Source organism: Saccopteryx bilineata, chromosome 9 (genome assembly GCF_036850765.1).
Source record: "Saccopteryx bilineata isolate mSacBil1 chromosome 9, mSacBil1_pri_phased_curated, whole genome shotgun sequence".
NCBI classification, from domain to species: domain Eukaryota; kingdom Metazoa; phylum Chordata; class Mammalia; order Chiroptera; family Emballonuridae; genus Saccopteryx; species Saccopteryx bilineata.
In genome coordinates this window covers 90186952-90206802 of record NC_089498.1, presented here as the reverse complement: position 1 = coordinate 90206802, position 19851 = coordinate 90186952, and the positions used below count along the sequence as shown (strand labels likewise).

Here is a 19851-nt window from a genome sequence, read left to right as displayed (position 1 = left end):
TATATATAATTATACAACAATGATTTGGAAAACCTAGAATAAATTCCTAGAGAAATAAAACCTATCAAGACTAAATAATAAAGAAAAAACACCTGAAAAACTTGTAACTAGTAAAGAGACTGAATCAATAATCAAAATTCTGCCAACTGCCTGACCTGTGATGACGCAGTGGATAAAGTGTCATCCTGGAACACTGAGGTGCTGGATCGAAACCCCAGGCTTGCCTGGTCAAGGCACAGATGAGAAGCAATTACTACTATGAGTTGTTGTTTCCTGCTCCTACCCCCACCCACCCACCCTTTCTCTCTCTCACCTCTCTCTAATATCAATAAATAAAATCTTTAAAAATAAATCTAAAAATAAAAAAAGCTCAGGAGCAGATGGTTTCAGTGGAGAATTTTACTAAACATTTAAAAAATTAATGCCAATCCTTCTGAAAGTTTTCCAAAAAAACTGAAGAGAATACTTCTCAACTCCTGTTGTGAAATCAGAATTACCCTGACAACAAAGCCAGACAAGATACCTTTGGGTAAAAAAAACTATAGACAAATATCCCTGATATAGATGCAAATATCCTCAAAATATTATGAAACCAAATTCAACAGCACATTTAAGGTACTATATGACCCAGTGAGATTTATCCCTGGGATGCAAGGGTAGTTCAAAATAAGAAAGCCAATAAATACACCATATTAACACAATGAAGAACAAAAACATTATCATCTCAGTTGGTGCAGAAAAAGTGATTTATAAAGCTTTCATGAAAACAACACTCAAAAACTAGGAAAAGAAGTAAATTTTCTTCAATATAATAAAGGTCATATATAAATAGCCCACTACTAACACCATACTCAATGATGAAAACTGAAAGCTTTTCCTCCAAAGTCAGGAAAAAGACAAGAATGACTGCTCTCACCACTTCATTCAACATAGCACTGAAAGCCTCAGAGCAATTAGGCAAAAAAAATAAATAAATAACTTATTCAAATGAGAAAGTAAGAAGTAAAATTATCTGTAAACAATGACATGATATTATACGTGGAAAATCCTAAAGAAGCCACAAAAAACACTTGTTAGAACTAAAATTTAGCAGTCAAGATATAAAATCAACACACAAAAATTAGTTGTTTCTATACAATAATAATGAACAATCTGAAAAGGAAATTAAGAAAACAACCCATTTACAATAGCATTAAAAAAGAATATAATACTGGACTTCCCGTAAAGTTGGGACAGCAGGTAAACACTGTGCTTGCCTCCTCCCAGAACCTCATCAAAATCACAACTTACAGAACACCACCCTTCAGAACCACCTGAAGACTCGCCAAACACAACTCCTGTAAGAATATAATGAAGCCATGTCAAGCAGAGAAGAGGAATGGTCTGGTCCCATACACACATATGGTAGTTAAGAGTTGGATGGGGTATCTCAGCTGAGGAGATGCACCCTGAGAAGCGAGAGGTCCCCTCTCACTAGATTCCTTAACCCAAAGCACCAGTGTTGGGAAGAAGAGTCCCCATACATCTGGCTGTGAACCAGGGATGCCAACTGGATGCGACAGAGGGCTGCTGTAGATTCAGGCACCTTCTTAAAAAGACTGCACACAGCCTGACCTGTGGTGGTGCAGTGGATAAAGCATCGACCTGGAATGCTGAGGTCGCCGGTTCGAAATCCTGGGCTTGCCTGGTCAAGGCACATATGGGAGTTGATGCTTCCAGCTCCTCCCCCCTTCTCTCTCTCTTTCTTTCTCTCTCTCTCCCTCTCTCTCTCCTCTCTAAAATGAATTTTAAAAAAATTAAAAAAAAAAAAAAAAAGACTGCACACAGACTTACTCACTGATGGACCCACTTGCTCTGAGCTATATAGCATGGAGGCAGGAGTTTCAGGGTAAGGGCTAAGGGGCAGCTATGGATATAACAAAAAGCAGGCTGGTGCCACTGTTTCTTTGTTGAGTCCTCCTGATTCCAGTTGGCAGGCACAGATAGGTGCCATATCTGAATCTCAATCAACTGGGCTAACACCACTCAGCCCACCCTGGTAATTCCCTGAGACCCTCAAACTACCAACCCATGCACCAGCAAAAACCTCATTCAGCAGTTGTTCCTCACAAACTGATAGCGTTGACTCATGCTGTGGGCATTCCTAAAAACTCTCAAAGGTCCACACACCCCAAACAAGAAGCAGCTGGCCTCAGTGTGCCCTGTACCCCTTGCTAACCATTCCTGGCAGTATAAGCAGCCAACCTCTTTGGCAGCACAGCCTCTTCCAGGCTCCCACATCCATTACAGGTAGCTAACAACCACAGATTACTTTGTAGTAACAACCACAGATCACTTTGTAGCTGCCTATGGAGGATAGCATGGGCACGCAGTGGAGCCCATCCCAAGAGGTCCCAAAAACAACACACCAAGCTGGCAGGCTTCAGATCACACCAGAGCATCAACCAGTTGGCTCCAAAAACTACACCCCCAAATGGTGGACTAAGCAAGCATCAGAGCCCCACTGAAGGGAATCTTGCCCCATAGGGTCAGCTCTCCCACATCAGTTCTAGTCACTGCCAATCCTCCCAGCCAGTAGCCTGAGTCAATACCACCTACTGATGTGCCAACAGTAATCAAAGTTTAATTATACCAGCCTGACCAGTGGTAGTAGCACAGTGGATCAAATGACAACCCAGAACACTGAGGTCATCAGTTCAAAACCCCAAGGTTGCTGGCTCTGAGAGTGGGCTCATCAGCATGAAGTCACTGGCTTAAGCAAAAAATTATTTACACAGCCTCAAAACTCACCAGCTTGAGCCCAAAGTCACTGGCTTAAGCAAGGGGACACCAGTCAAGGCACATACGAAAAACTCAAGGTACAACTAAAGTGAAAGCAACTACAAATTGATGCTTCTCACTCTCTCATTCCCCTCCTCTTTCTCTGTCTCTCAAAAAAAAAAAAAGCTTAATTACACCAGAGGGCACACACAACCCACACAAGGGACACCACTGAAGCACCTGGTTCAGGTAATCAAGGAGTCTTCCAGTACTGGACCCCACAGGCCACTTACTATGTAAGGCCACCCTGCCAAGACTGAGAGATGTACCATATCTAATACACAGGAACAAAGACAAGGAGGCTGCTCAATTAGAAAACAAAAAACATGTCCCAATTAAAGAACAGAACAAAATCCACAAAAATACCTAAATAAAACGGAGGCAAGCAATCTACCAGATGCTGAGTTCAAACCACTGGTTATAAGGATGCAATAAGGCCAGGTACCACCACCATTGTGACCATGCACATGCAGGTTCTCACTGAATCCAGACAGATGGTAAAGAAACAGTGGAGCCAAAAATTGGTGGGCCATTCCTTTATTGAAGTCTCACACTGGCCGACGAGCAAACACACAGGGCTCCCAAAACCACTGAAGCTTTCTCCGGTTCCACAGTCAGGAGAATCTTTTCCGGTTTCTCCTAGAATCAAAGGCCCCACCAGTCTTAGTGGAGCTTGCAAAGACCATCAGCGCTGGTTCTCCACTTGCAGACCTTCTCTCTCTCTGCCAATGTGGCTTCTTCTTCAGCACTCTGCATTCTCTCTGCTCTCACTCTGCAAACATGGCTTCTTTCTGCCTCTTCTGTTCTCCCTTTTCAAAACTTTCTGGCGCAAAAACCTGTCCTCCAGCAAACAGCAAAACAATGGCCCTTCCCAAGCAGGAAGGTAATTTGCAATTTCACAGACCACATTTACCTGACACTGCCCAGCCCCCAATGCAAACTATAAGCAAGCAAACATAAAAATCTTATTTTACAAACTTACTTGACCAACAGATGTTCAATGAACTTAAGAGTAGATGAAATCAGTGAGAACTTACATAAATATAGAAACCATGAAAAAGAACCATTCAGATATTAAGAATACAGTAACTGAAATGAAGACTACATTAGAGGGGGCTGATGCCACTGGGGTCTCAGCCCATCTGTTTGTAAGTGCGTAAATAAACTTCTTACAAAATTTAAAAAATAAAGCCTGACCTGGTGGTGGCACAGTGGATAGAGCGTTTGCCTGGGATGTTGAGGACCCAGGTTCAAAACCCCAAGGTCACCGTGGGCTCATCCAGCTTGAGTACAGGCTCACCTGTTTGAGTGTGGGATCATAGACATAACCCCATGGTCACTGACTTGAGCATGGGATCATAGACATGACCCCATGGTTGCCCAAAGGTTGCTGGCTTGAAGCCCAGGGTCACTGGCTTGGCTGGAGCCCCTAAGTCAAGGAACATATGAGAAAGCAACCAAAGAACAACTAAGGTGCCACAACTATGAGTTGATGCTTCTCATTTCACTCCCTTCCTGTCTGTCCTCTGCCCCTTCCTTAAAAAAAAAAAAAAGAATATATCAGAGGGAATCAACAGCAGATTAGATGAAGCAGAAGACTGAATCAATGATTTGGAAAGAAGGTAGCAGAAAACACCCAACTGGAATAGCAAACAGGAAAAAAGAATCTAAAAAGATGACAATGGCTTAAGGGTACTCTTGGACAACATCAAGTATACTAACATTCATACCACTGAGATACCAGAAGAAGACAGAGACCAAGGAATTGGAAAAGTATTTGAAAAAATAATGAGAGAAAACCTCCCTAACCCAGTGAAGGAAATAGATACAAGCCCAGGAAGCACAGAAAGTTCCAAACAAGATGAACTCAGAGAGACTCACATCAAGACACATCATGATTAAAATGCAAAAGTTTAAAGACAAAGAATCTTAAAAGCAGCAAGAGAAAAGCAGTCAGTTACCTGCAAGGGAGCTCCCATAAGAATGTCAGCCGATTTTTCAACAGAAACTTTTCATACCAAAAGAAACTGACAAAAAATATTCAAAGTGATGAAAAGCAAGGACCTATAGCCAACAATACTCTACCCAGCAAAGCTGTCATTTAGAATCAAAGAAAAGATAAAGAGCTTCCTAGCTAAGAAAAGCTAAGGGAGTTCATCACCACCAGACTAGTATTACAAGAAATATTATTAAAGGGACTTCTTAAGAAAAGAAAACTAAGAAAATAAAAAATATAAATAATAAAATGGCAATAATGACAACCTATCAATAATTAAACATAAACACAGTAAATGCTCCAATCAAAAAACCTGGGTGGGCCTGACCAGGTGGTGGCGCAGTGGATAGAGCGTCGGACTGGGATGCGGAAGGACCCAGGTTCGAGACCCCGAGGTCGCCAGCTTGAGCGCGGGCTCATCTGGCTTGAGCAAAGAGCTCACCAGCTTGGACCCAAGGTCGCTGGCTCCAGCAGGGGGTTACTCGGTCTGCTGAAGGACCACGGTCAAGGCACATGTGAGAGAGCAATCAATGAACAAGTAAGAAGTCGCAACGCGCAACGAGAAACTGATGATTGATGCTTCTCATCTCTCTCTGTTCCTGTCTGTCTGTCCCTATCTATCTCTGCCTCTGTAAAAAAAAAAAAAAAAAAAAAAAAAAAACCTGGGTGGGTGGCTGAATGAATAACAATACCCTTACAAATGCTGCCTACCAAAAGGCCCATGTCAGATCAAAAGACATACATAGACTGCAAGTAAAGGGGTGGAAAAGATATGTCATGCAAATGGAAATGAAAAAAAAACTGGGATAGCAATACATATAACAGACAAAATAAACTTTAAAACGAAGGCTATAACAAGCGACAAAGAAGGATATTTCATATACAATGGCCAAAATATGTGTTGGAGACTTCAAGCTGACAGGTTCCTTGCAGCTTAGATTTGTGGGGGACAGGGGTGTGGGGTACTGGCAATAAGTTGACAGGGTCCTTACTGCCCATCCCCCACCTCACTGGCTTTGTTAAGTTGCTAAAGGCTAAACTCTTCCCCACAACCTCTAATTATTTAAGTTAGTAAAGGCAATTTACATGCCCTTCCCCACAGCTCCCTGTTAGCTTTGGTGCTGGATTGTTTCTACTACTCCCATCCCCCACAACCCTCGGGAGAGACTGGAGGCAGTTTTCTTTTACCCTGTTTCATGAAGATGTGTGTATGGTGGAGGGTTTTTTGGTCTTTGTTTCTGAGATCTCTTTGATTTGCTAATGGCTTTGCTCTCTGCCCTATAAAAATAAAGCTGTTGGGAGTGCAGGCACTTTTGGTAGGCCATCAGCCACCATAAGACCTCTTGATCCCATCCTTTTTCTTTCTGTGTTTATTTTCTAATCCTCCACCGTTCCCACTCAAAACCTGCAAAATTATTTGTCACACTGCTTCACAACGATATGGAAGCAACTAAACTGTCCAATAAATGATTGGATAAAGACACACAATGGACTACTACTTGGCCATAAAAAAAAAATCTTACCATTTGCAACAACATGGATGAACCTTGAGAGTATTACACTAAGTAAACTAAGACAGAGAAAGACAAGTACTGTATGATTTCACTTATATGTGGAATGTAAAAAACAAAATAAAACAGAAACAAACATAGATGCAAAGAATAAACTGATAGCTATAAGATGGAAGTGGAGGTGGGGGATGGCTTAGGGGACTAGGTGAAAAGATGAAAGGATTAAGAAATATAAATTAGCCCTGGCCGGTTGGCTCAGTGGTAGAGCGTCGGCCTGGCATGCAGAAGTCCCGGGTTCGATTCCCGGCCAGGGCACACAGGAGAAGCGCCCATGTGCTTCTCCACCCCTCCCCCTCTCCTTCCTCTCTGTCTCTCTCTTCTCCTCCCGCAGCCAAGGCTCCATTGGAGCAAAGATGGCCTGGGCGCTGGGGATGGCTCCTTGGCCTCTGCCCCAGGCGCTAGAGTGGCTCTGGTTGCGGCAGAACGATGCCCCGGAGGGGCCAAGCATTGCCCCCTGGTGGGCAGAGCGTCGCCCCCTGGTGGGCGTGCCGGGTGGATCCCAGTTGGGCGCATGCCGGAGTCTGTCTGACTGTCTCTCCCCGTTTCCAGCTTCAGAAAAATACAAAAAAAAAAAAAAAGAAAGAAAAGAAATATAAATTGGCAGTTACAAAATAATAAGGGGGATCTAAAGTACAGCATGGGGTCAGGGGAGAAAAGCAACATCAAAAAATAAAGTTCAGCATAGGGAATATAATCAATAATATTAAAATAACTATGTATGTTGCCAGGTCAGTACTAAGACTTACTCTGGGATCACTTCATAAGTTACATAAATGCCTAACAATTAATGCTGTACACCTTAAAATATATAATATTGTATGTAAACTGAAACTGAAATATAAAAAAGAACACTTAATAGGAAAAAAGAATACACTACTTAGGAATAAAGTGAACTGAGGAGGTAAAAACTATAAACATTGCTGAAAAAAACTAGAGGACACAAATAAATGGAAAGACATCCTGTGTTCATGGATTAAAATATTTAATATTGTTAAAATGTTCATATTGCCCAAAATGTTCTACAGATCCAATGCAATCCTTATGAAAATCCCAATGGCATTTTTTACATAAATATGAAAAAAAATCTTAAAACTCATGAGGAATCTCAAAAGACCCTGAATAACCAAAACAATTTTGAGTCAATTTTGAGTCAAACTCAGGCCTCCAATTTCCCGATTTCAAAACATATTACAAAGTTACAGTAATTAAAAATTGTGGTACCGGCACAAAAACAAATAGACCAATGGAACAGAACAAAGACACTAGAAATACACCTTTGCCTATATGGTCAAATGATCTTCATTAAGGGTGCCAATACCACAAAATGGGGAAAGGATAGTCTCTTCAACAAATGGTGATGGAAAAACTGGGTATCTACAATGCAATAAAAAAAATATCTTATATCGAATACAAAAATTAACTCAAACTGGATTCAAGTTTTAAACAGAAGACCTGAAACTATATAACTAAGAAAAAATATAGGAGGCAAACTTCATGACCCTGGCATGGATAATTTCTCAGCTACAACACCAAAATACAGGCAAAAAACAACAACAAAAAAGCTAAACTAAAAATAGGCAAATGGCACTACATCAAAACTTAAAAACAGTTGTACAGCAAAGGAAAGAATCAACAGAATGAAAAGGCAACCTACAGAATGAAAGAAAGTATTTGCAAACCATATATTGGGTAAGGTGTTAATAACCAGAATATGTAAAAATTCATACAACTCAGTAACAGAAAAACAACCTGTCTAAAAAATGGGCAAAGGACTTGAATAAATAGACTTTTCTCCAAAAAAGATACAGGAATATCTCATAGACCTTGCAGGTTCGGTTCCAGACTACTGCAATTAAACAAATATTGCAATAAGTGAGTCCCACAAATCTTTTGGTTCCCCAATGCATATAAAAATTATGCTTATACTATACTGTAGTCTACTTAGTGTGCAATGGTATGACGGCTATAAAAACAATGAAGGCACTGGTCGGTTGGCTCGGTGAATACAGTGTCCACCTGGCATGCATACATCCCGGGTTCAATCCTCAGTCAGGCACACAAAAGAAGCAATCATCTGCTTCTCTCCCCCATCCTCTCCTCCTTTCTCTCCCCCTTCCCTTCCTGTAGCCAGTGGCTCCACTAGTTCCAGTGTTGGCCCCGGGCACTGAGGATAGCTTAGTTGGTCCAAGAATGTTAGCCTCAGGCATTAAAAATAATGCAGTTGGTTCGAGCATCGGCCCAAGACGGGGTTTGCTGGGTGGATTCCGGTCCGGGCGCATGTGGCAGTCTGTCTCTCTATCTCCCCCCTCCTCTTACTTAAAAAAAAAAAGTATATATCTTAGTTTTAAAAATTCTTTATTGCAGCCCTGGCCAAGTTGGCTCAGCGGTAGAGCGTCGGCCTGGTGTGTGGGGGACCCGGGTTCGATTCCCGGCCAGGGCACATAGGAGAAGCGCCCATTTGCTTCTCCACCCCCCCCCCTTCCTCTCTGTCTCTCTCTTCCCCTCCCGCAGCCAAGGCTCCATTGGAGCAAAGATGGCCCGGGCACTGGAGATGGCTCCTTGGCCTCTGCCCCAGGCGCTAGAGTGGCTCTGGTCATGGCAGAGCGACACGCCGGAGGGGCAGAGCATCGCCCCCTGGTGGGCGTGCCAGGTGGATCCCGGTCGGGCGCATGCGGGAGTCTGTCTGACTGTCTCTCCCCGTTTCCAGCTTCAGAAAAATACAAAAAAAAAAAAATTCTTTATTGCTAAAAAATGCTAACCAGCATATGAGCCTGTTGAAAAATGGTGTTGACAGATTTGTTCAACACAGGTTGCCACAAATCTTCAATTTGTAAAAAACATATTATCTGCAAAACAAAATAAAGTGAAGCACAATAAAATGAGATGTGTCTGTATAGACATAGCCAACAAGTATATGAAAAACGGTCAACATTACTAATCAGCAGTGCAATTCAAATCAAAACCACAAGATACCACTTAATATCCATTAGTATGGCCTCTATCAGAAAAATGAAAAATACCAAGTGTTCCAAGGATTTGGAAAAATAAGAAAACTAGCTACTGTTGGAATTATAAAAATGGTGCAGCCACTATAGAAAATATGGAAGTTCCTCAAAAAATTAGAATTACCATATGATCCATCAGTCTCACATTTGGGTATATATTCAAAAGAATTGAAAACAGGATCTCAAAGACATAGTTGTATAGCCATGTTCACTGCAGCATTATTCAAAACAGCTAAAATGAGGAAGCAACTTGTATCTACACCAACAAATAAATATAGGGTCTTCAGGCCAAGATGATGGAGCTGATGAAGGCTGCACTCACTTTCTCCCACAGCCACATCAAAGTTACAACTAAACTGCACAACAACCAGCACTGGCAAATGCCTAAAGTCTAGCTGAACAGAAGTTCTACAACTAAGGATATACAAAAGCCACATCAAAACTGGCAGGAAGGACGGAGACATGGAACAAGCTGGTTATACACTCACATTTAGTGGTTAAAACTCGGAACGGATATCTCAGCTGCAGGGGTTCCCTAAGGAGCAGTCCAGGCCCCACACTAGGCTCCCCAGAGCCCAGGGTTTCAGTGCCAGGAAGAGAAGTCCCCATAACTTCTGACTGTGAAAACCAGAATAGATTGTGGTTGAAAGAGACAGAAAGTTTCTGAAGTCCCAGGAGATTCTCAAGGGCCTGTGCAAGGACTCACTTGCTCTGAGCTCCTGTGCTGAGCCAGCTGCTGAAAGGCATCAAGGACTCATGGAAAGATAGTGAATTGTCTGGTTTCAAGGCAAGGGCTGGACGAACAGCTTTCTCTCTGACAGAAGTTCTGACTGAGGCTATCGTTCCTTTGCTGAGCCCTTTCCCTGCAGATGCAGGGGGCACCATATCTGAGCCTCCATCAACCTGGCTAACATCATTCACTCCAGATGGTGATTTCCTGAGACCCCAGCCCACCCAAATTGCAGGCCCACCCAAGCCGCTTCCAGTGGCTTTCCCATACAGTTTTCTTGGCTCATGATGAGGACTTTCCTAAAATATCTCAAAGATTTACAAACCCCAAAACAAGCAGCATCTGGCATCAGTGTGCTCATATCTCTTGCTAAGCAGCCCCAATCTGGCACTAGTGCAGGAGTCGGGAATCTCTTTGGCTAAGAGAGCCATGAACGCCACATTTTTTTTATATAAATAAATTTTTATTAATTTTAATGGGGTGACATCAGTAAATCAGGGTACATATATTCAAAGAAAACATGTCCAGGTTATCTTGTCATTCAGTTCTGCTGCATACCCATCGCCCAAAGTCAGATTGTCCTCCGTCACCTTCTAGATAGTTTTCTTTGTGCCCCCCCTCCCTCCTTTCCTCCCCCCCCCCCATTACCACCACACTCTTGTCCATGTCTCTTGGTCTCATCCTTATGTCCCACCAATGTATGGAATCCTGCAGTTCTTGTTTTTTTCTGATTTACTTATTTCACTGTGTATAATGTTATCAAGATCCCACCATTTTGTTGTAAATGATCCAATGTCATCATTTCTTATGGCTGAATAGTATACCAGGTGTATATGTGCCACATCTTCTTTATCCAGTCTTCTATTTTTTTTTTTACAGTGATTAAAGCCTTTAAGCAAACTCTTGGCCAATACAGCAAGAATCCATAAAAGAGTAGTGTCCTTAACATGTTCACCAAGTCCAAGTTAGCACCAACACCATTCCAAATCCCTGCAAATGCAACCCAACCCCAGTTCAGTCCGTTAGGAGCTGTCACAAGGAGCAGGAGTCCAGGAAAAGTCCACATGGCACTGGAATTGTCACAATTCTATACTTTGCAGCTCACATCCAAGTCCCAATGACCGCTGCTTCTAGAACGCCACATATTTTAAAATGTAATTCCGTGAGAGCCATACAACGACCTGTGTACATTATGCATTATCCAATAAAAATTTGGTGTTGTCCTGGAGAACAGCTGTAATTGGCTCCAGCCACCCACAACCATGAACACGAGTGGTAGGAAATGAACGGATTGTAATACATGAGAATGTTTTATATTTTTAACATTTTTTTTATTAAAGATTTGTCTGCGAGCCAGATGCAGCCATCAAAAGAGCCACATCTGGCTCACGAGCCATAGGTTCCCAAACCCTGCACTAGTGGCATAGCCTCTCCCAGGTACCTCCAAGCCCCGCACATCTGTGTATCACTTTGTAGCTCATACCAAGTGGCCCCAGGTAGGGCACAGGCAGCAAATGACCTTAGCCTCCAATTCCTAAGAGGCCCCAGAACCAAGATACCTGGTGGCCAGCTTCCATTTATACAGCAGAGCACCACCCAACCACCTCCACAAAGTGCAGACTTGGCAGGCACAGATCTCTGCTAAAGTACAATAAATCCTGCTCTACAAGGTTGGCTCCTGCGCAATAGATCCTCCACTGCAGTCACAGCCAGTCCTCACAAGCAATCAGCCTGAGAGTCAACTCCTCCCAACATCCCAACAGCAATCAAGGAACACACAACCCACACAAGGAACACCCCTGAAGCACCTGGCTCAGATAACTAAGGAGTCTGCAATGCTGGATCCCACATGATACCTACTACATAAGACCACACTATCAAGACTGGAAGTCACGTCAGCTCTACCAAATACTCTACATAGAAACAAACACAGAGAGGCAGCCAAAATGAGGAGACAAACATGTCCCAAATAAAAGAACAGAACAAAACTCCAGAAAAAGAACTAAACAAAATGGAGACAAGCAATCCACCAGATGCAGGGTTTAAAACATTGGTTTTAAAGATACTCAATAATCTCAGTGAGAACTTCAACAAAGAAACAGAAAACATACAAATGGAGATAAACAAAGAAATAGAAAACATACAAATGGAGATACAAAACAAAAAAAAACAACCATTCATAAGTGAAGAATACAGTAACCCAGTGGTTTTCAACCACTAGTCTGCAGACTGATGCCACTCCGCAAAGAGTTAACCAGCCTGCCCTGGCCAAACAGCTCAGTTGGTTATAGCACTGTCCCAAAACACAGAGGTTGCCAGTTTGATCCCCAGTCAGGGCGCATACAGGAACAGATACAATGTTCCTGTCTCTCTTTCTCTCCTTTCCTCTCTCTCTAAAAATCAGTAAATTTCTTTAAACCTTTTTTTTTTTGACAGAAACAGAGAGAGAGTCAGAGAGAGGGATAGATAGGGATAAACAGACAGGAAGGGAGAGAAATGAGAAGCATCAATTCTTTGTTGCAGCTCCTTAGTTGTTCAGTGATTGCTTTCTCATATGTGCCTTGACTGGGGGGCTACGGCACAGCAAGTGACAGCTTGCTCAAGCCAGTAACCTTTGGGTTCAAGCCAGCGACCTTGAGCTTCAAGCCAGCAACCTTTGGGCTCAAGCCAGTGACCATGGGGTCATGTCTATGATCCCACGCTCAAGCCAGCAACCCCTCGCGCAAGCTGGATGAGCCTGAGCTCAAGCCAGCGACCGCAGGACTTCTAACCTGGGTCCTCTGTGTCCCAGTCTGATGCTCTATCCACTGCACTAACACCTGGTCAGGCAATAAAATAAATATTTTTTTAAAAAGAGTTAACCACCTTGATGTTTTATGAAGACTACACAGTCTATAATCGTTGGGTTTATAATCTTCATACAACATCAAGGGGATTAAGTCTTTCTCAGGCATGAACTTTCTGGCAGATCGGCACATTCCATGGACCACTGACTGAAAAACACTGCAGTACATGCAATGAAGCTACATGAGAGAGAATCAACAGCAACTTAGATGAGGCCGAAGTATGAATGATAAATGTGGAAGGTAAGTAAAAAAGAATACCCCCAAATGACAATAGTTTAAGAAGCCTCTGGGACAATATCAAGCATACCAATATTCCCACTATAGAGGTACCAGAGGGAAAAGAAAGATCAAGGAATTGAAAACCTATATGAAAAAATAATGACAAAAATCTTCCCTAACCTGATAAAGAAAATAGGCATTCAAGTCCAGGAAGTACAAAGAGTCCCAAATAAAATGAACCCAAAAAGGCCCACAACAAGACACACTAGAATTAAAATGTGAAAGCCTGACTGACCGGTTGTGGTGCAGTGGATCAAGTATCAACCAAGAAAGCTGGGGTTCCTGGGTCTGAGAGCAGGCTTGTCAGCACGGGGTCTCTGGCCTAGCAGAGAAATCATCCACACAATCCCAAAGCTCACCAGCTTGATCCGAAAGGTCACTGGCATGAAAAGCCCAAGTTCACTGGCTTGAGTAAGGGGACACTGGCACAGCTGCAGTCATGTATAAGAGACATGTATAAGAAGCTCAATGGGCAACTAAAGTGAAAGCAACTACAAGTTGATGCTTACCTTCCTTCTGTCATTCTCTCAAAAAAAAAAAAATTTAAATGTGAAAGATTAAATACAAAGAGAATCTTAAAAGCAGCAAGAAAAAAGCAGTTCCCTACAAGGGAGCTCCCATAAGACTGTTTGCTGATTTATCAACAAAAACTTTTCAGGCAAGAGGACACAAAATATTCAAAGTGATGAAAACCAAGAGCCTATAGCCAAGATTACTCTTCTAAACAAAGCTGTCATTTAGAATTGAAGGGCAAATAAAGAGCTTCCCAGACAAGAAAAAGGCTTATGTGCCTAATGACCACACTAGTATTATAAGAAATGTTAAAGGAACTTCTTTAAGAAGATAAAAAATGAATAATAAAATGACAATAAGTACATATCTATCAATAATTACTTTAAATGTAAATGGATTAGCTTGATAGGGTGCTTTTCACAGTGGATAGAGCACCGGACTGGGATGCAGAAGACCCAGGCTCGAAACCTTGAGGTTGCCAGCTTGAGCATGGGCTCATCTGGCTTGAGCATGAGCTCACCAGTTTGAGAGCAGGTTCGCTGGCTTTAGCATGACATCACAGACATGACCCCATGGTTGCTGGCTTGAGCCCAAAGGTCACTGGCTTGAGCAAGGGGGTCGCTCATTCTGCTGTAGCCACCCTGGTCAAGGCACATATGGGAAAGCAATCAATGAGCAACTAAGGTGCTGCAACGAAGAACTGATGCTTCTCATCTCTCTCCCTTCCTGTCTGTCTGTCCCTATCTGTCCCTTACTCTCTCTCTGTGTCTCTGTCATAAAAATAAATAAATGTAAATGGATTAAATGCTTCAACCAAAAGACAGGGTAGCCGAATAGATAAAAAAGACCTTCACATATGTTGTCTACAAGAAATGCACTTCAGATCAAAAGACACATGGACTGAAAGTAAAGGAACAGAAAAATATATTTCATGAAAATGAAAACAACAACAACAACAAAATGCTGGGGTAACTGTACTTGTACCAGACAATATAGTCTTTAAACAAAGACTATAACAAAAGACAAAGGAGAGCCCTGGCCGGTTGGCTCAGTGGTAGAGTGTCGGCCTGGCGTGCAGAAGTCCCAGGTTTGATTCCCAGTCAGGGCACACAAAAGAAGCACCCATCTGCTTCTCTACCCCTCCCCCCTCTCACTTCTCTCACTTGTCTCTCTCTCTCTCCCTCTCTCTCTCTTTCCTCTCCTCCCCTCGTGCAGCTATGCCTCAGTTAGAGTGAGATGGCCCCAGGCACTGAGAATGGCTCCATGGCTTCCACCTCAGGTACTAAAAAGTATCTTCAGCTGCAACGGAGCAACAGCCCTTGATGGGCAGAGCATCGCCCCCTAGTGGGCTTACCAGGTGGATCCCAGTTGGGACACATGAGGGAGTCTGTCTCTGCCTCCCCTCCTCTCACTAAAAATTTAAAAAAAAATTTTAAGAAGACAAAGGAGGATCCAACAACTCCGTATCTGGGTATTTATCCAAGGAAACCTAAACATCAATTCAAAAAGACATATGCATCCATATGTTCACTGCAGCATTATTTACAACAGCCAAGATATGGAAGCAACCTAAGTGCCCATCAATAAATGAATGTATTTATGTAAGAAGTGGTGGATACATACAACAGAATAGAACTCAGCCCCCCCAAAAGAATGAAACCTCAAATGACATGGATGGACCTAGAGGGTATAGTGCTGAGTGAAATATGTCAGACAGAGAAAGACAAATGTCATAGGATTTCACCTATATGTGGAATATTAAACAAAAAATAAACAAATTTAAAAATAAAGAACATTTTCTGATGGTTACCAGATGGGAGGGGCACTGGGGCATGAAAAAGGGGAAGAGTAAGAAGTACAAATTGGTAGTTATAAAATAGTCACAGGGATATTAAAGTATAGCAAAGAAAGCATAGTCAATAATACTGTAATAACTACCTATGATGTCAGATGGGTACTAGATTTATCAGGTTGACCACTTTGTAGTTATACAAAATGTCTGATTACTATGTTGTATATCCGAAACTAATTTAGTATTATGTCAAGTGTAACTGAAAAATATTATTTTTAAAAAACTAAATGAATATATAGAAAATATGGTATACACATACAATGGAATATTATCCAACCTTTAAAAATTTAGGAAATTGGCCCTGGCCGGTTGGATCAGTGGTAGAGCTCCAGCCTGGCATATAGAAGTCCCGGGTTCAATTCCCGGCCAGGGCACATAGGAGAGGCGCCCATTTGCTTCTCCACCCCTCCCCCTCTCCTTCCTCTCTGTCTCTCTCTTCCCCTCCCACAGCTGAGGCTCCATTGGAGCAAAGATGGCCCAGGCGCTGGGGATGGCTCCTTGGCCTCTGCCCCAGGCGCTAGAGTGGCTCTGGTCGCGGCAGAACGACGCCCCGGAGGGGCAGAGCATCGCTCCCTGGTGGGCAGAGCGTCGCCCCCTGGTGGGCGTGCCGGGTGGATCCCAGTCGAGCGCATGCGGGAGTCTGTCTGACTGTCTCTCCCGGTTTCTAGCTTCAGAAAAATACAAAAAAAAAAAAAAAAAAATTTAGGAAATCCTGTCATATGCTACAAACATGGATGATGCACCTTGAAGACATTACACTAAGTGAAATAAACCAATCACAAGAAGACAAATAGGGGTAACTTCATGTCCTTGCAAAATCTAAAGTAATCAAACTCACAGAAACAGAAAGCAGCATGGTGGTTGCCAGGGGCTGTGGGAGAGGGAAATGGGAAGCTGTTCAATGGGTACAGAGTTTCAGTCAGGCAAGATGAAAAAGTTCTAGAGTTGTCTGCACAACAGTGTGCACATAATTAACAATACACTTAAAAACTGTTGAGGGTAGCCTTCCGCCATGGCAGCCACTGAGAACGAGCAGCATTTGGCTACCCCATGGCCGTGGGCCTCAATAAGGGCCACAAGGTGACCAAGAATGTGAGCAAGCCGAGGCACAGCCGCCGCTTAGGGCACCTCACCAAGCACACCAAGTTTGTGCGGGACATGATCCGAGAAGTGTGTGGCTTTGCTGCCTGTGAGCAGCGTGCCATGGAGCTGCTCAAGGTCTCCAAGGACAAGAGAGCCCTGAAATTAATCAAGAAAAGGGTAGGGACACACATCCGTACCAAGAGGAAGCGAGAGGAGCTGAGCAACGTCCTTGTAGCCATAAGGAAGGCGGCAGCCAAGAAGGACTGAGCCCTATCTCTGGATATAATAAATTCTGTTCAGGAACTTGGGGTCCTTGTGGTGGCAAAAAACAAAAAACAAAAAAAAAACTGTTGAGGGTAAATTTGTTGTTTTTGACCATAAAAAAGAAGGTCAGAGTAGGCACAACTGGATTTATCCATCACTGAAGTTTCCCAACTAAGCATTGAAAGAAATGCGGGAAAGGCTGTTGAAAATATCTGCAACCAAACAATTACAACTAAGACTGTAAACTGTGTAAGAAGGGAGAGGACATAAGGGAGAATGTGGTGGGAAATAGTGAAAAGATAATAGGGTCAATGGGTTGTAGGGTAAAGATTATACTAGAAGGCATGAGCTGGAAAGGTGACAAGTGATGATCAGAGAGTAGGGTGCTTGAAAATGAAATTACGGAGGGTGCCATAGTTACTATAATTATAAGCATTTATTGCATAACAGATCTGAGGTATGAAGGAGAGTGGAGGACACTAAAGAAGGTCTTATTCCATTAGCCAGGGCCTCCAGTTAAATGTTTAACAGCAGCAGTAAAAATGAGTTTTGCTCTGCCTGACCTGTGGTGGCGCAGTGGAGACAGCATCAACCTGGAATGCTGAGGCCGCTGGTTCAAAGCCCTGGGCCTGCCTGGTCAAGACACATACAAGAAACAACTATAGCAACTAAGAGTTGAGGCTTACTGCTCCTCTCCCCCTTTCTCTCAAATCAATAAATTTTTTAAATCTTTTTAAAAAATGAGTATTGTTCTTTTTTCCATGGAAAATACTTAATAATTGAGTTTACTATATGCCCTACATGGTTTTACCCCTAATCAGGCTGAGGAAATTTCATCCTGTCCTAAACTTAGTCTACCAGAAATGGTCAATGAACTTTTTTCTAGTGTCAATTGAGATGACCATATTTTTTTTTCTTTGATCTATTAACATAGTGTAACTGATATTAAAATAGATTTCCTAAGGTCAACTCGTCCTTGACTCCTTGGTCTAGCTTTGCCCTACAGTTTTAACATACTGCTGGATTTAGTTTACTGTTACTTTACTTTGGACTCTACGATGAGGTGATAAATGAAAACAACTATTTTCTGTGCAATCTTTTCTGCTAGCAGCATTATGCTCGCTTTGAAGAACATCTTTTCTCTTGTACTTTCTTTGTTTCCTCTGGGAATGTGTAACATGGGAATCATCAATTACTTTATTGTGTGTGTGTGTGTGTGTGTGTGTGTGTGGCAGAGACAGAGAGACAGACAGAGGGACAGATAGAGACAGACAGGAAGGGAGAGAGATGAGAAACATCAATTCTTTGTTGCGGCTCCTTAGTTGTTCATTGATTGCTTTCTCATATATACCTTGACGGGGGGGGGGGGGGGGGGGGGGGCTACAGCAGAGTGAGTGATGCCTTGCTCAAACCAGCAACCTTGGGCTTCAAGCCAGCAACATTTGGGCTCAAGCCAGCAACCATGGGGTCATGTCTATGATCCCAAGCTCAAGTCAGTGACTATGCTCATGCTGGTGAGGCCACACTTAAGCCAGATGATCCCCCACTCAAACCTGTGACCTCGGGGTTTCAAACTGGGTCCTCTGCGTCCCAGTCCAATGCTCTATCCATTCAGCCTCATCAATTACTTTAAAGTCGTAACAACATCTGACCCTTTTAAAGGGTACATATATCTTTCACAATATTTCTATTTCTTCATTAGCTACTGTATTATCAAGTTTTTTTATTCCTTCTGACAATTTCAGTAATTTATATTTTCCATTTCATCTAATCCCTAGTATGTATGCTATAAAGTTATATATAACACTCTAAGGCTTTTCATCTTGGTATCTATAGAAATGTCCCTGGCTCCTTTTTTTTTTTTTTTTTTAAGATTTTATTTATTTACTTTAGAAAGGGGAGAGGGGGAGAGAGAGAGAGAGAGAGAGAGAGAGAGAGAGAGAGAGAGCGCGCACGAGCAGGGGGGAGGAGCAGGAAGCATCAACTCCTATATGTGCCTTGACCAGGCAAGCCCTGGGTTTTGAACTGGCAGACTCAGAATTCCAGGTTGACGCTTCATCCACTGCACCACCAAGGTGAGGCTCCCTAGCTCCTTTTTAATATTTACTTCTAGCTTGTTTTCTTCTTTTTTTTTTTTTTTAATTTTTATTTATTTATTTACAGAGACAGAGAGTGAGTCAGAGAGAGGGACAGACAGGTACGGAGAGAGATGAGAAGCATCAGTTTTTCAGTGCGTGTTGCAACACCTTAGTTATTCATTGATTGCTCTCACATGTGCCTTGACTGAGGGCCTTCAGCAGACTGAGTAACCCCTTGCTGGAGCCAGTAACCCTAGGTTCAAGCTGGTGGGCTTTTTCCTCAAACCAGATGAGCCCGCACTCAAGCTGGCGACCTCAGGGTCCCGAACCCGGAACTTCTGCATCGCAGTCCAACGCTCTATCCACTGCGCCACCGCCTGGTCAGGCTAGCTTGTTTTCTTCTTAATCAGATTTGCCCAGTCTGCCAGCTTTTGAACTTCCTGAGTTATTATTCATTAATGTACAATCTTATATTTATTAATACTTTCATTCTACTTAATTTGGGTTTATTTTGTTGCTTTTAATAAGCCTGAATTGAATTCCATGTTCATTCAGTTTTAATCTTTCTTGTTTACTAACACGTAATTGCCATGAAATTTCCCAGTTTCACATTGTCTATGTTGATATGCAGTGCTCTCACCACAATTCTAAATTGTGTAACTTCAGTTATGATTGTCCCTCAAAGCTATTTAAAAGGTAGGTCTTTTGCCTTCCCCAAAAGAAAGTAGGTATTTTCGTTTTGGACTTACGTTTTTGTTTCTTTTGTATGTTTGCGTTGGAGTGGGGGGTGAGGCATTCTACTGCTCTTAAATTC

At 42.5% G+C, this 19851-nt stretch overlaps 2 protein-coding genes across 5 annotated transcripts in view; one reads left to right on the top strand and one right to left on the bottom strand.

The window, feature by feature from the left end:
- Positions 1 to 19851, bottom strand: part of BMPR1A (bone morphogenetic protein receptor type 1A) — a 211867-nt gene that overhangs the window by 152578 nt on the left and 39438 nt on the right. The window lies entirely within an intron of this gene.
- LOC136312957 (large ribosomal subunit protein eL36-like) lies at positions 16630 to 17003 on the top strand. Its single transcript, XM_066242967.1, has one exon. The coding sequence runs from the start codon at positions 16663 to 16665 to the stop codon at positions 16960 to 16962; it is 300 nt and encodes a 99-aa protein (XP_066099064.1). The 5' UTR covers positions 16630 to 16662; the 3' UTR covers positions 16963 to 17003.

What these genes read in the sequence shown, in the direction of transcription:
- LOC136312957 (XM_066242967.1), top strand. Translation starts at nt 16,663, where the DNA reads ATGGCCGTGGGCCTCAATAAGGGCCACAAGGTGACCAAGAATGTGAGC.